A 17454-nucleotide genomic window follows, 5' to 3' on the forward strand; every position below is an offset into this window, starting at 1 on the left:
TGTGCTTGTAATATCTGCTATTCTTGAATAGCCCAAGTATAAAATATGGTGACACAGATTATTACTTTTTGACTTTCATGATTTATTGACAGGACTGTAGGCTGACAGGACATGGGGGGAGAGATGGGGAGTGATACGCAGCAAAGGCCGGGTTGGGGTCAGGTCTCAAACCCGCAACACGCTGTCAAGGTGCCTGGACGGCTACGTTTTAATGGGTTAACAGATACGGTAGATATACACGAAGCTGCTGGATTTGTTTGTGCCAATTATATGGGGAGCACAATTAGAATTAGAACTCTTTTTTTTGTCTGCACTCTGTGGCTGCCAGATGCATTCCATGCAACCAAATTAGACATCTTTACTAACGCGTGATCAATAATGTTTTGTTCTCGCTCTGTCTCCCCCTCTCTCTCATCCAATCAGAGGCCCTCCCAAGCACAAGCCCCCACCCCCGGTGAAGGCAGGCAGCAGTACGGAGATGGTGAGTGGCTGTCCGCCTGTGAATCAATGCTTATTGTCATAACGATCATGGTCAACACACACACACACACACGCAGTCCTTTTGGAAAGCCATAATGTGGGCTAATGGCTATCGACTGGACGTCTGCATGTGGCAGAATAATTAGTTTTGCTTGCAAAGAGGTCCATTAGGGGGCGGCTCTCATTCTTGTCCTCCCGCAGTTGTCTTTTTCGCTTCTCAAACTCTCAAAGTCTTGCGGATGTCTGTGAATGAACAATTGGTTCTGTTTTGTATTGGCTCGTTCTTCCAAGATCTGTTACGGATAACAAGCAACAATTCATGCTGTTAAGTTGTTTAGCCTTAAGCCTGCTTTATACTTTGTTATAGTTGCGTACCTGCGCACCCAGGTCAGTGGCCTTGTGGGTAGAATGTCCACCTTAAGATTACTCGTCATACCAACATACTAGTGTCATGTCCAGAGGCTGCCTCACATGGCACTACAGAAACAGGAGATAGCCTGAACTATGGGCCACTTTAGTTGGGCGCCATTTACACTGGCAGCCAAATACAGCCTGAATCAGATCTATGCCAAATCCAGATTGAAATCTGAGTTGTTTAAATAAGTCTAAACACACACAAGTCCGATGTAATCAGACATAAATCAGATTTGAATTGGATTTGACTGCTGTATGCAATTCAGTGTTGAACAAGCCTTAACGTTGTGTCTTTATGTAGCTGAACAAGCCTTAACGTTGTGTCTTTATGTAGCTGAACAAGCCTTAACGTTGTGTCTCTCTGTAGCTGAACAAGCCTTAACATTGTGTCTCTCTGTAGCTGAACAAGCCTTAACGTTGTGTCTCTCTGTAGCTGAACAAGCCAACAGAGACTGCCCCAACTGGAGAAGTGTACTATGAACCCACCGGAGGAGAGCCCATCACGGTACACACACACACGCACGCACAGGCGCACAAACTATACGCACGCACGCACGCACGCACGCACGCACGCACGCACGCACGCACGCACGCACGCACGCACGCACGCACGCACGCACGCACGCACGCACGCACGCACGCACGCACGCACGCACGCACGCACACAAGCAACGCGCGCACACACACACACACACTATACACACACACACACACACACTCACACAATTACTTAAACATACATACCCACATGCACACACTCTCACTTTTCCTCATCACACGCTCGCTCTTTAAGCAAACACACACACGCTGACTCTCTCTCACTCACAACACACACACACACACACACACACACACACACACACACACAGCACACTCAATAAAGAACGGATATTAAAAAAGCAATATTATGTATATGTTTGATGTTTGGTCTTCATGCTGTCAGTAATTTGAATGTGAAATGACACAAAGGTGATGAGGTTAAAATATACGCTGTCAGGCTTAATGTGTGGTGGTTATTCTCAGCCAAATTAGATGAACAGTTAAGTCAGCTGTGGGCTGTGGGGTTTCTCCCTTTCTCAGCGTGTCAAATTATGTGGACAGAATGAGATCGTGTTTAATGAAGGGGCCATTTTTTACTGCAGTCACTGACCTCTAAAAGTTGTCAACTCATAAATTCCAGCAAACTCTACAGTATATCACCACCATACCACACCACCGTTTTAACATTTTTATTTCTCTGCAGTGTTATATTTTTTAAAAGGTCATATCTCACCAAGAGCCATTGTTTCATTGTGTTTCACAGATGTTCATAGTTGAGGCTTCTCATATTGTTAGTGAGGGCTAATTGAAAGGACTGTATCAGTATGTGGGCAGTTCTATACTGGCAGGCTGGGCCGGCTTCCCCGAATTCACTAGAGGGGTGTCGATTAGAACACAAGACACACCAATATCGTATCAATCTTACGAAGGCATTATGCTTGCATACTGTACAACATGAATTACTGTAGAGTGTAGACAATAACCTACATACCACAATGAAATGAAATACAGTATATCACACTGACAATGCTTGACAATAAGCGGTACATGCAACATGAATTATCATGCATACAACTTATGAACTATAGATGCCCATTGTTCAATTCCACATGTGATGTCATACTACAACACAAACGGTAGAACAAACAATATAGGGCCTACTTTATGGAATACACATCAGCATTACTCAAACTGATGTGCATACCGTATAATGAAACACTTGCGTATCGCCACCGTCAGACAACCGTCAGTCAAACATTACCTAGTATAAACGTTACAAAACAGGACAACAAAGGGCACATTCAACACACAATTAAACAGCATATAAAATACAGTAGGAAACACAGGACTTACATTTTTCGGAAATGCACCAAAAAAGTATAGATAAACTTGAGCACAACTTCTTAATATAAACTACGACACAAAAGAAGAGAAAGGGGGAAAAGTCTTGTTCACTAATTGCCAGGCCGCAGGTGCATGTACGCACCCAATGCCCCATGCACACATACAGTAACGAGCACACCAGACCTCGCTCACGGTCAGCCTTTTGTGCACAAATTCTCCCCAATTTAGTTGTTGCCAATTCCCCCCCCCCCCATGCCAACAGTCACTGCCAACCCTTACAGTCTTGTGGAGCGTGTAGACAACAGACAGTAGTGTCTTTTGAGCTTGCTGTATCTCTACAGGGGCGGAAATGTAGAGTGAACTTAAGTCATAAGTATAGACTGTTGGGTTGTGTGAATGAGATACTGCTGTTGTCAGAGCTTTAGCTTAGATCTTAATGACCCAAACAGAACTCCTCTCCTCTCCTCTCCAAACGAACAGAACCTGGATGACGACGGCAACAACCTAGCTCTGAACGGCGGCGCCCCAGCAGTGTTGGAAGACAACGTCAAAAAAGAACACAAAGCCCTCGCCACTGACGGCCTCCTGGAGAAGGACCTGGAGGCAGCCAACCACGACACACCAGCCTTTGTGTCAGCCGCCATGTACGTGTAGCCACGTCAGCTGGAGAACATCTTACGTAAGGCATGTCGTATGTAGGCGAGATCCATCTCATCTACAGTGAATTGACAGGAGAAGCAGAACACGCTCCCCATCAAATAAGGGTTTGAGAAGGATTTTATTTTATTTTTTTACTTCAATTTTTTTTACCTCAAATCTTTGACCTTTATAAATTTGAATGTTGTTTTCTTTACCTGATGCTTGTCACGATTATGGAGAAAGCGCGTTCCCTTAAGTTATTTGTCCATCGCTTATCCCGAAAATGGCTAGCTTTGTTGGCATTTCTCTCCTGAAACTCCCGTTGCTTTATGTGGGTTGTATACCCACTGAGAGACGCTAAATATTTCACCATCGAAACCACCGACAAACACGCCGACGACACCGTTGTCAGTATACTCAATAAGATCCCCCTCGTGCATCTTTTTGTGCCCACGCGACTTCCTGCTGAGCTCCAAAGCAGGCAGAGCTACAGTAGCTCACAGGATCAAACAATAGAGCTGCGATACTTGTGGTGGTGTCATTCTATTGTGAAAACACCCACTCACCACAGCATTCACCACACAATACCCATCATTACACTTCTGTAAGGATTCAGGAATCACTCATTAGCCTATACTCTTGGGACTACTCCGTGCTGCAGCAATACAGCATAACAATATGAATTACTGTACACAACACAGGATAAAACATGCAGGTTTGCTTTGCGTAATTCCCCCATGAGGATTCATTTACAACTGAAACCCTTCCAGGGTGCGTATAGGGCAGAACCAAAGCAGGTGGAGGCTGGGCTGGAGGATGTTACTTGTATAACTTTATACACGTCAGCACAGAGTGAATGTGAACGGCCAAGGCATCTTAATTTTGCCTGCCAATCAGTGCACTGAGAGAGTAATTGAATTGATGGGATAGCTCTCAGCTGGCACTGCAGGACGCTTTGACTGTCCTGCCAGATCTATAGAACTGCTGCTATGTATGAGGAACCAGAACAAAATAGTTTTACTCTTAACACCCTTGTCGCCAAGGCCTGTGGCACCGCAGGTTATCATAGTTACCCTTTGATAGCCAAACCCCCCGCGCCGCGGGTAATCGTTTTATATTAAAATCCACCGGCAGAAGCCAAACACATACCTCTACTGTGCCCAGGTTGCTAGGCAGGTTGCTATGATTTATTTCCTGCCTGTTTTCTCTGAAAAATACTCCAAAATCTGTCTTTTTGTCAAATCCGTCTGGCATTCAGATGAGAATAGTGATTTTTGATCCCATTGTGGCCGACATATTTCGTTTCTGGCGAAAGATAAACAACATGGCCAGCTGCTAGACTTCAATGTGCTTTCGGTTTCGTCTCTGTGAAGTGTGTGACACACACGGAAGTGGGGCTTGATGCTGACGTAAGCATGGCGCAGAGGTACCATTAGACCACTAGATGGCGCAGCTCTCAAAGTGTTAAGATTGTATGACCCTGTATATTTTTAGAAGGGTAAAACAAAAATATTTAGTTTAAAAAAAAATTAAGCATGGCACAATGAAAGGAAAATTCCTGCCAAGAATTTCATTTTAATTTAAAATTCATGCTGTAGTCCTTAGTAGCCTACAATTGACCATGCGAGGTTATCCTTGCAGTCTTATTGCACAAGTTGAAATATCTCTGCCATAGAGTTGTATTAGAATTTTAATATAACTATGGTCACAACGACTCGTGGTCGCAGTGCAGGCAAGCAAATGGCCCAATGAATGAATGAAACCCCTGCCGATACCGTAAGCAACCATATCATTTGCACCAATTGCTAAGAGGAGGAGGTTGGGGAATGCAAGAATGACAAACTTGAACACCTGGCACCTGCACACTTCGCACTGAGAACACTGAATCCTGCATCTCTTTGCTCCCCTGTTTTTCTCTGCATCATTTTGCTCAAAACCTTCCACTTCTTACTGAGTATACTGTGGACTTCAGGTTATGACTGGTATTCGTGCCAACATGCCATTTTGAGGTTAGCTGATGTGCCAAATGTGGAAACGTATTCACTGTAACGTGCTGAGCATCTCGCTAAGAATAAGCCTTGAATTCAATTTGTCAAGTTCTCCTTTTTGCATAATTTAGAGTCTAACTTATGCATGCTTGGACTGTCTCAATTTTAGAAGATTTTTTTAGACAGTCCAAGGTGTACAGTTAATCTAATAATATCTGGGAAGTCACTTTTGGCATCTACTGTACTGTAGATAAACTGAATTATTCCCACAAACTAACTACGATACAGCTATTTGCTGGTACTCTGGTGTGATGTTGGCAAGTAGAAATGTACTCCACTAAAATGAGGCAGCACTTGGCATTCCCAGTGAATCAGGCATAATATAGCATATGCAATGGGATATTTTGTGAAATAACCATAAAAAGGCCACACAATATCCCGTTTCATGTGTTTACTTCGAGAGTAATAGACTGCCCTGACACAGGGTAATCACAATGACCACGGACCTGGAATGAGCCATTCTAAATTCAGTCCCATTCCAGTTCTTTGGGTAAAACATCAGTCACCCACTGTGGTCTCACAGCAGGGGCAGTCAAAATACTGTGTTTTAAATCGTTTTCCAAAAAAAGTAAAAAAACTGCGGTTGGTTGGGCTTGAATTACATTCAGTACAGCTGTCAGCTAAATTGGAGTCCGGGAAGTACAAAGCCTCTCGTTCATCTTGGCTCTCCGAGTCAATTAATCTCTCAAAATGTTTGAAATAATTTCAATAAAAAGTCAGACCTCAGCAATGACTCTGATAGTTGGCCTCACCCTAGACTTGCCAAGAAAAATAGAAAACACCCTGGCAATGGTCCAACACAGCATTCAGCCTTTATAATTATGTTGTCATAAAAAAATGAACTCCTTCCGTTTTCTGCCCAAAACAACTGTCAGTGAACTGCACTCCTCGTTGCTTTTGAAGCTTAGTAACCTGGCAACGTTGGAAAGTGTTGAGACTGCGATTCATACTTGCAGTTTCAACTTTCTTTCAAGAGGCTGCCTTTTTGAGAAGACTAAACACAGCATCTTGATTTGCAGGCTAGCAGATTTCCCTAATAATAAGAAACCATATCACAAATCCTGTCCAAAAACAGAGAATGTTCTTTTCAGTGTGTTAGTCATAACATTCAGCGTATATTGGAAACCTACTGCCACTACTGCCATTTTAACAATCCAGTTAAAATGGTCTTGCTCTCCAATGTGTGCTGAACACTTTACTTACAGGGGTAAGTAATATGGAATAATGAATTTTGTAACTTAGCTGACTCTGTCCACATGCGATAGCTTTGTGCGAAAATGTCACTGATGATGAGCAAGAACTATGCCTAACTGTGTGAAATTGGTCTTTACCAGATGTCAAAGATTATGAAATGATCAACAAACACTGTAAATACTGTTGATGATTAATATATTGTTGGTGAAAATGTGTACACATAAAAAAAAGTGTCTGTGTTTCCAGTGCCTCTGTACAGGGCAAAGGCAATTTGTCAAAATGTCAAATTGCGAGGAAAAAAAATGTATATTACTATTTTACTTTTGACAGGTAAACTGAGGTTGTCACTTAAAAAAAACAACACTATTTTATTTGAATATATAAAAACAAAATGGTGTGGATTTTATTCCTTGTTCTTATTACTCTGCATGGCATGATCGATGGCTTGTTGAAAACACTTTCCCAAGGCTGTTGTTGGCGGAATCTCCTCTCCATTTTTCACAGCCAAATTTGAATGTTTGAAATGTTTTTTCCATAGCGTTCCACTCACTCACTCGCTCACTCACTCACTCACTCACTCACTCACTCACTCAATCACACACTCACTCACTCACTCACTCACTCACTCACTCACTCACTCACTCACTCACTCACTCACTCACTCAACACCATGAACGTTCACCATCGATGTCCAGAGCTAGATGGAGAGGGAATGTTTGTCATGCAAATTGGCTCGGCAGGCCGTTTTGTTGTTGTGCGAGACTGATGCCTAAGATGTAGCTCGCGTGAGATCGCTATCTCTCTCACACTCACCAACACAAGAATGCATTAATGCACGTGCACGCACGCACGCACGCACGCACGCACGCACGCACGCACGCACGCACGCACGCACACACACAGGCAGGCATTCCATCTCACCTTCACGTTGCGTTTCTCGTGAGTTCTTTGTTTTACCCAAGAGGTGAAAAGAACAAATCTCGTCAAGGTGACAGACAGGTGTGCAGTGCTGTTGTTGTTGTTTGTTTGTTTTTTGTTTTTTCTAAGGAAATAACGGAGCACAAAATCACCACCAAAAGCACACAATACTTGCAATGTGTAGATAATTTTGTTTTGTAAATAGATGAATATGTTGTGATATACTGTAAGCCTAGGTGAAATCAAGGGACGTGGTGGTAGACGGGAAGACAAAGCAAGTGATTGGACATAGCATACAAAAGAAAAGTGATAGAGAGGAAGAAAGAACATTCACTGTCTCATACCTATTTTAGGTACAGCACTCCTCACAGCATTCACTCACTGTCTTCAGGGTCGCAGCATCAATGCAATATTTCAATTTTTGTTGTGCTTTTGATATTTGTGACAATCATGTTTTTTTTTTATTATCTGTCACTATAGCTTTGGTGGAGGAGCTTTGGCCTCATATTTGCCTTGTTTTTCTTTGGAGTTTTTTGTATTGTTTGCTTTGCTTTTGTGTCCAAATGTGCTTACTTTGACTAAAGGGAATATCCGCATGCTGCATGGACCTATTAGGTTAAAGCTAATTCCTTGTTTCGCAAGAGTCAAGTCTAATTTATACTCCGTAGTATGACGGTGTCACTTGCTCAAAACGTGTCGCAATGCGAATTAAGCTTCAGGCCAATAGTACATGCGTACAGCTATCTTGACACATGCAGTGTCAGACAATCACATAGGCCTACTATGTATTTTAAAACTATACCACAGATATTGAAAAGCTCTCGAAAAGGGGGGGAGTGCATTTTGATTATAGTAATTTTATAGTAATGTTTTTGTCATTTTATCCTGCAAAAAAAGATTTTTCTTATATGTGTTAATTCAGTCAAACACTACAGTATACGGTACAATGTTTTTATGCATTTGCCAATAGTCTACATTAAATGTAAGCAAAATAAGGTCATTATTGGGAACCGTATGCCCCAATGACTTGTCAAACCTTTAATATAGTCGCATTTGTGCTCTCTCAGCCTCAGAGCAACCTTTGGTCATACGTGCAGCCGCAGAGCCCAAATTATATAGGGTGCATTTAAAAGAGTTGTTACTCTGAGGGCAGTGAGGAATGATTAGGTTTAAACGGGTCTGGGTTTAAGCATTTAAGTCCTATAGCCTCCTGGAACTGAAGTTTGTTGTTTAGAATGGCAACTATCTGTTTACCACGGCTGTCCGTTTACATGTGCGGCGCGATTAGCTTACTGAAGATTACATAAGGATGTGGCTATAGGGAGATTTTGTGGGCCCTTGGTGATTTCAGCCGTGTTAACTGTATGTATGTATGTGTGTATGTGTGTGTGTGTATATATATATATATATATATATATATATATATATATAAGGCTCTGGTTCTAGCACTTCCATCAGAGAGGTTCAGGGTTGCGGTTTCTGCCAGGCTCTTTGCTTCATCTCTGTGCTCCCTGTGTTATTATGTTTGATGCCAAGCGTATAAGCTGTGAATGATGCGATACATACTTAGTGTGCTGAATCACTAGCAACCCCTGTTCTGTCGTTTTTCTCTCCCCACGCTGTTCCTTTCCTCCCCTCATATGTGTTCTCCCCATTTATTAACCCCCCCCCCCCCCCCCCCCCAACCCCTGCACTTTCATTCGTCATCACAGCTTTTCATCATGGAGCCAGACGTGCCTTCTTTACGTTATTTTTTAGCCTTTCATTTCTCACATCTCTTCTTTTTGTCTGAACAGTGTGATGAGAGGAGGTAAAAAAAAAAAAAAAAAGGAAAAAAAACTTGATGCAAGTAGAGCAGGTGGGGATGTGGGGGGGGTCACCTTTGATGTTGGCGATGCCGAAAAACACTGGAGATGTAATCATTTTCGTGCATTTTTTTTTGTTCTTTGTTCTTTTATTTTGTTGTTTATCACAGACGTATTATTCATTTTGTATTGCTTTTTGGGAAAAATGTTACTGTACATGTTTTACAGATCATTGTCTTGTCAAATAAAATGTAAGCCAAAAGTCTGTTAAATTGCTGATTTTTGCGTCTCTCAATCCCCTCAATCCCCTCAATCCCCTCAATCCCTTCCTCTCAAGTGTGCCAAGTGGAAATATACTGGAAACCAGGCAACTCAAACGTCCCTAGCAGTACGGAATGGACATAGGCCTACTAGAATAGTCATGTCACAAAAGACTTAAAATAAAATAAAAATAAAATAAAAAGGGATTCCCCACTACATATTGGATTCATGTTCATGTGTATTTTCAGACATTTAAACCCTCAAAAGTTGACCTTTGGCTCGGAATAGAGAATTGAGGGTTCAAGTGGTTAATGTAGCCTAAAGATAAATCATTCCCTATCACACTGAGGGGGTCGTCCTCAGGGAGTCAGGGAACCCCTATAGAGTCAGTACCTGAGGGGGTCGTCCTCAGGGAGTCAGGGAACCCCTATAGAGTCAGTACCTGAGGGGGTCGTCCTCAGGGAGTCAGGGAACCCCTATAGAGTCAGTACCTGAAGTATCTCAGTAGGCTACTATGTTATTATGCATCCATTTGTAAATCCACTATAAGAATCTCCAAAATGTCTTAATTCATAAACATTTACAGCATAATTTGCTTTCATTTTGTGTTTTGCCAATGGGTACCCAGATTGGCTTTTGTTAAACCCAGCCAAGGCCTAACTATTTCAGTAACTTCCCTTTGTGGCATTGTTTTCAGCACCGCATTGAATAGAATATGTGATGCATTTGTGAAATTCTTGAGTAGCCACAGTACACGCTGCAACGTGTTATGTGGTTTTAGATCTGCAGTTTTCGATGAGTGACACTATATGCGCACCTTCAGTATGTATAAATGAGGCTTTAGTAAGGACCAAAAAAGAAGGAATGTTCTTCACTATAAGATCAAGTGATTTCTTACTTATAATTACTTTATTTCCCTCCACTTTTCTTATCTGTCTGGCACAGCTAAGGTCACTTTCGAGTTGATTGGTGACAGTGATTTCAGCTGTTTAGCTATGGTAAGTCACTGCAGTTCATTATGTGATGAGATAAATTGATACGTTGTCGCCAAGCATTGTGTTCACTCGTGGGACTAATTAGTCATCTCGCTATGCTCATTGTGTGTGCTTAGGCAGGTCCTGATCTTTGACGAGATGGAACGTGAATGCAGGGAATGTCTCATGTCAAAAGATGTCAAACCGATAAGGTACACACCGTGATGTGACAGTGGTTAATATTAAATGGTTTAACAGTGATGACAACCCACCCACAAGCAATTAGAGACCCATTGTTACAGAATGGTTGTTGTGAGCATTGTTCGCAGTGGATGGATTACAGTATGTCGATCTAGCTTGTGTGGTCTAAATGTTAACCGCAAAACTTATTTTGCAGACATATAGGTTTAGGCATACTTTTACTGAGGTTAAACATTTATTGCCGGATTGTGGCTTTAAAAAGACTGCACCTGCCTGTGTTTTTCACTAACCTTTGAAGAATCACCCGATCGTGAACGTAGCTCCATTGCATGAACGTGTTCCTTAAAATAGCGCGATCAAATGTCCTAATGTCGGAGAATATTCTACAATCGCCAGTGACAACAAGGAAGAAAAACACAGGCGCTCGCAGCCTGCCACCATTGTCCATAGCATTCCATTGGAGACTCGATTGGAGAAGCGAGTGTCACTTTTTTTTCCCGGTCACGTGATCCAAACATATGTGACGAGTCACAAAAAAGTTATCAAAATCGCCCAATAAAACAAATAAAACATAACTTGGGCTTTTCGTGTTTAGCAGGGAAAGACACTATCAATGAAGTCGGGAAACTCGTGTTCAGCAGTCAAACTTCATTTTAGGAATAACGTTAGGTTTAGGCATATTACTAAGGTTAAGTTTAGAAGGTTAGGTTTAGGCATAGTTTTACTGAGGTTACGTTTAGGAATAAGGCTAGGTTTAGGCATAGTTTTACTGAGGTTACGTTTAGGAATAAGGCTAGGTTTAGGCATAGTTTTACTGAGGTTATGTTTAGGAAGATCTGGTGGCGACCGTTCTGAGGTTGCGTGTTTTGCGGCGAGCATTCTTGTATTCGTCTAAATTGTAAAGGTTGTTTGTCTAACCATGTTGTGATTTTGGTCGGTGTGTTGCACACAGTATATAAACCTGGCATCCCTATACATTTTCTAAACACTTAGCAAAAGTAGAACATCTACAACAGGGGTGCCCAAAAGGTAGATCGTGATCTACTAGTAGATCACAAAGCCAGTGCAGGTAGACCACATGACCCTAAAAAATATATATATAATTTTAATATATTAAAAAAGGTATATCTGCCACTTTAATTAAGGTGACTTGTTTGACATCAAAAGGGCAAGTCAGCTCAAACCCACAAAGCAATACTTTTTCAAGAGTGTTGCGCACAAGCGTCACTATTACAAAGTTATACCAAAAAAAAAACCAATTCCATTTCCCATTTCATGTGTGTTTGTCTTATATGTAACGCCCCCCTCAGGTACAGTTTAAACTATTTTCAGCAATGGAATAATATTCCTTTTTTGCTGGGTAGATCTTGTTGAGCTGGTCATTTTGAAAGTAGCTCTCAAGTAAAAAATGTGTGGGCACCCCTGATCTACAAGCTCACAGTTCGTTGCAACACATTGTGAGTTTGTAGATCGCTTGTAGATGATAATACAGTATAGTCCTATTACAAGTGTATAATTAAATAGTAGAATTACACGTAAGTCTGCCTGTGGTTTTATCCAACTGTCCTGTAAACCATGTAGCCTCGTCGTCTTCCAACTTTGGCTCTCTGTTAGTCTGTCTTCTATCTATAGAGCAGAGGTCATTGACATTTTTCAGGCCAAGGACCCCTTAATTGAGAGAGAGAGATGAAGCATGGACCACCCGCTACATATTGTATGAAATAGTGTTGCAGTGGTGCTTTTTCAGCACTGTCATCAGTGAATCTCATCAGTGTATGTTGGATTCATGTTAATGTGTCATTTTTTACATTGAACTACTTATCACCGGTAAACATGACCTTTCAATCTGTATTTGATCTGCTCTTTTTTCCCTATACTACACCAAACTTCTTTACCCAAAATAGCAGATCTACAAGCTCACAACGGCTCACGCTGAGAGACGTTGTGAGCTTGTAGATCTGCTATTTTGGGCAAAGGTTCTCCTCAGAATATGGATGCTAGGGTTTCTAGGGGTTAAAGTAAAAATATATCACACAAAGATTTGTCATCCAGTGCCACCCTGTAATAACTCTGAGGACCTCCTAGGGGTCCCGTACCCCCCGTTGAAGACCCCTGATCTATTCTAGCGAATGTGTAGCTACTCTGCCAGCAGCAGAACAAGTAATCACTGGCGTCTGTTTGTATGCCACAGCAGCGACAGTGACTTGGACAGTTTTAATTCGATTTGGCAGATGAGTTGGAGGCAGAGCATGCTGCACCAACATTTTTACCGCTCATACACCGTAGGCTACAATGTGCGATAAAGAACTTTGTTTTGACTCTTAATCCTAAGTGTTCATTTTAACTCGCAGACTGTAAAATGTGATGTATTGGGTCACTTTTTACAGTCTCAGTGTTACATAAACGATGACGATGTTACTGTGTGCCTGTGCGATTGATTTTAAATCTTTGCAGATCAGTCAAGGTCACACTGCAAGTTCAAAGCACAACATTATCTCTCTGAGTGCATATGTGATTCCTGTTGCAGCCTGCAGCCTTCTGCCTGACTATGTTTATAACACTGATGTAAGCCATATAGAATATAGATGAACTACTTGTGCTTGTCATTTATATGTGCATCAGGTACCTTCAGTTGTCTGTAAAGACTCTGACTCAGCTGGATTTTAAGCTACTTTCTATTTCTTTATGCCTCTCATGGATGGATGGATGGATGTTTGGGTGGATGGATGGATGGATGGATGGATGGATGGATGGATGGATGGATGGATGGATGGATGTTTGGGTGGGTGGATGGATGGATGGATGGGTGGGTGGGTGGGTGGGTGGGTGGGTGGGTGGGTTTATTGATCCCACAAGGGAAATTCCTCTGCTCGGTTCACTGCAGCCCCGACAACAGAGCCTGCAGCCTCCGCACCAAATTCAATTTAAACCAGTGGGTCTTCAACCTTTTTCATATTAAAGGCCATAATTCAGCCGACAATATGAGCCACCGATAAACAGGCAACCTTGATCAAAACAATTATTCTACATCAAGTAATGCTGATGTTTAACAATAAATGCATTTTATGGAGACCCACTGTGTACTCATAAAAAGACCCCCGATTGTGCCTGACCTTGAGAACCACTGGTCTAAATCATGCACTGCAGTGTGCTGGGGTCAGTGCATTAACTGAATACAAATTAGCGACCAGTAAGTCAATGTTCCGCAACCGAACAGGTAATGATATAATGATGTCTTATAACAAGTCTATAAGTAAAAGTTGGATTTACGGGTAAATCTTTAGCCTCTGGCCTGAATCGATGTGCAGGCAACCTACACTTGCCACTATTAACCAGCAATTACACAGGCTAATTGCCCATTAACCCATGTGACTCTGTGGGACTGGGTTATAGCCTGGCCTGTTAGATGCATGAACAACATCGAGGGTTGTAGGAGATGAAGAGGAAGAAAGGGTTGCAGATTTAAAGAGAGCTGTGGAAATTGATCAAGAAAGAAGCAGGACTCGAGGGACGGAAGCAAGAATTGGACAGGGAGAAGGGTTTCGCTCGAGAAAGCGGAAGAGAGGCATGAACGAGTGAGAAAAGAAAAACTGGGGATAGAGGGATTAGTGTAAGGAGGTGGAGTGGTAGACTGAGAGATTAAGAGAGAGCGAGAGAGCGACGGGGAAGAGTGGGTTGGTGAATCAATAAGCCAGTCGATGGAAGTGGAGAGAGAGGGAGAGATGTGAAGAGAGAGAAAAATGGCATTGGGTTTGGTGAGGAGGAAAATGTTCTCTGTCGTGCTGGACCACGACCGAGAAAAATGTCCCTAGAGTAAATGAGAATCCAAGGCGCTTTGAAATCAGCCTGAGAAAGCAGCATTCTCTTGGCTTATCAACGTGAATGATTACGAGTTGAGTTAATTCAGCGGAGGCTCAACTTCCTGGCGTCCACTTGTCAACAGGACGCCGTGATGTTTGAACCCTAGCATCCCTGTTGTCATAACAGGCAAATGTTTTTGCCAAAGATTGCAGATCTACAAGCTTGCAACACGTTCTGAGCTTAGATTGCCTATTTTCACCGAAGACATTTGATGTTGAGGGGAAACAAGAAGCGGACCAAGTACAGACCCATGGAGTAAATAAGTAGGATTTTATAGGGGTTTGAAGATAACTTTGTTTTTATAATTACCCATGGGCTAAGATGTTATGTGCCTGGTTTTCTACTTAATCTGTCGAATATAGACTATTTCCGACGTAATTATTTGAGACTAGTAAATTATACACAAATTAAGTGATGCCATTGCCAACGGTCTCCTAATTACATAATGTCGTGCTTTCATCTGATCCAAGATCAGGCATGCACTCCCTGAGCTCTCAAGCGAAACATAATTGACACTTTTGTCTTCGCCAGTTCATCATCCTTTTTCAGCGGCAGAAAGTGGCGGGTAATGAAGGACGTCAACACAAAAGAGGCTTATCAGGGCCTCAACGTACGTGTCTCTTTTCAGATGGGATACATTCACAGTCACTGAATATTTTGTTCACTTTTTGTGACTAATTAACCATTGGTTCATCTGAGGTGCCGCTGGGCTCTTGCTCTCGACGGGCTGCTTTGTGTGCGAGCCGAGTGTCTGGCATCATGAGCACTTTGATCCAAACTGAGGGACACGGTTGTGCACGCCATTATTCAACGATGATATTCAGAGAGAACAAAAATGTTAAGAGCAGTGTCAGGAGTTGGGTTAAAGGCTTACGTGAAAGGCCTTTGAAGCCGACTCTAGTCGAAGGCACTTTTCAACAGCTCAAAAATATTTGCCATGCCATATTTGCCATGACCGAGAAACAAGAAAGCATTTCCAGTTTTTTCAGCCTGCTGCCTTTTAATCAGCCACCTTTGCAGAAGTTGCATCACATTCCAACCTTCAATCTACGCCAAGCATTAGGAAAAGCCAACAAAGTCTTGTCCACATTTCAATTATCTATATGCCTCAGATGTCCTCGTTAAAAGGAAATTCCTTTCTTTATACAGCTTCCTTTTATTTGCCCTTCAAGACTGGAGACAATTTGGAGTGAAATCAATTGCACGTTATAATCGTCAGTGTTCATTTCTTCATTTGTATTCTCAAAGTTAAATAAACACTCAGGATTGTGCAGTGCTGGTGCAATTATAAACGAATGAATCCAAGGGGACTAATTACAGTGATTGCAGAGTGTGTGGGTGAATCCTATGCAAAATAGAATTTAATTCAGAGGATGCAGTTATTGGAAATCAAACACTCATGTACGTATAATTGCACGCTGTGCATGCGTGGTGTGTGTGTGTGTGTGCGTGTGTGTTTGTACCGTATGCATATTTGTACAGTATGTGGGTGTGAATTTGTTGCTGATGAGAGGAATATTGCTGTTCTGTTCTTGTTTCACAATTTCCAGGTAATTGGTTGGCTACTGTGTGTGTGTGAGAGAAAGAACATCATGTGAAGTTTGAAAGCACAGCAGCAAGCCAGCAAGCCACCCCCCCCCCCCCCCCCCCCCCCCCCCCCCCCCCCACTGGTCTCGCCTGTATAGCTGGGCCCAAACAGATAGAAAAAGATGGCGGATTTCAAAATCGCTGTGAGAAAGGCTTCTTTTTCTGCCTATAGGCCAATGCGAACTCTGTGTCCTGTCCCTCTTTTCTACAGTCTCCCCCACACACACACACATGCAGCCAGGCCAGGCGACAGACAAAAGGTTATATATTCCAAACCAGACAAACGAACACAAGCACAGTGAAAGGTGCGTGCTCAGACGGTGTACACTAGACATAATCCACACCACTTACTGAAGTTATTAATGCCACTGATCGTGACTCCTCCACGGCTGCAACAGTTAGCAATAGATGCAGGAGAATGGGGACCGGTAACAAAGCATCAGCAGACATAATGAGCTAGCTAGTGAAGTGTGGTGTGTGTGTGTGTGTGTGTGTGTGTGTGTGTGTGTGTGTGTGTGTGTGTGTGTGTGTGTGTGTGTGTGTGTGTGTGTGTGTGTGTGTGTGTGTGTGTGTGTGTGTGTGTGTGTGTGTGTGTGTGTGTGTGTGTGTGTGTGTGTGTGTGTGTGTGTGTGTGTGTGTGTGTGTGTGTGATTTAAAAAAGGCAAACAGTATGCTCTATTGCACTGCCACTGGCCTAAAAGTCTCTTCTAAAACTGTTTCAACATTATGAGATTTGTGATCAGTTTATTTGGCCACCAAGTGGCATCCATTGTTATGTTAGTCTACAATACATCTACAGTAGATATTTAAAAAACAAAATGAAGGTACCAGTGTGTAGCAACATGCCTATTCACTGGGGCCTATGCAAGGCAAATGCGTTCCACACCCCTGAGTCCAAGTTAGGCTAGAACACATACCTGTGTGTCTTTGGTTGGTTGAACTTGGCTGTGCACTTGTATTAGTGAGAGCCAAAATGTCCCCATAAGTATAGTGGAATTTGGGAAATTATATGTATATAAATTATGAGGACAACGTGCCCTGGTCTAACCTCACAATGGTTGTTTTATGGGTCAGGATGAGGCATTTAGAGGTTAGGTTAGGGTCTATATAGACTCTTTCCTGGCTATTTAGTCGCACACCGGTCTTGTATACTATCGTTGTGGGGACTGAATTAACACTGGGAATTTG

The 17454-nt window shown here is 42.4% G+C and overlaps 1 protein-coding gene across 2 annotated transcripts in view; it reads left to right on the plus strand.

Moving 5' to 3' along the window:
• Positions 1-9647, plus strand: part of pvrl2l (PVR cell adhesion molecule related 2 like) — a 367143-nt gene extending 357496 nt beyond the window's left edge. Inside the window, exons 8-10 of one of the 2 annotated variants that reach the window (XM_079522341.1) lie at positions 424-481; positions 1328-1399; positions 3259-9647. In XM_079522341.1, coding sequence (XP_079378467.1) covers positions 424-481; positions 1328-1399; positions 3259-3432 — 304 coding nt within the window. In that variant the 3' untranslated portion in view covers positions 3433-9647. Of the gene's footprint in view, positions 1-423; positions 482-1327; positions 1400-3227 lie in introns of both variants that reach the window. The other variant, XM_079522342.1, reaches the window with a different exon arrangement.
• The last annotated feature ends 7807 nt before the right edge of the window (positions 9648-17454 follow it).

The sequence above is a fragment of the Electrona antarctica genome, assembly GCF_951216825.1.
Source record: "Electrona antarctica genome assembly, chromosome: 15".
NCBI classification, from domain to species: domain Eukaryota; kingdom Metazoa; phylum Chordata; class Actinopteri; order Myctophiformes; family Myctophidae; genus Electrona; species Electrona antarctica.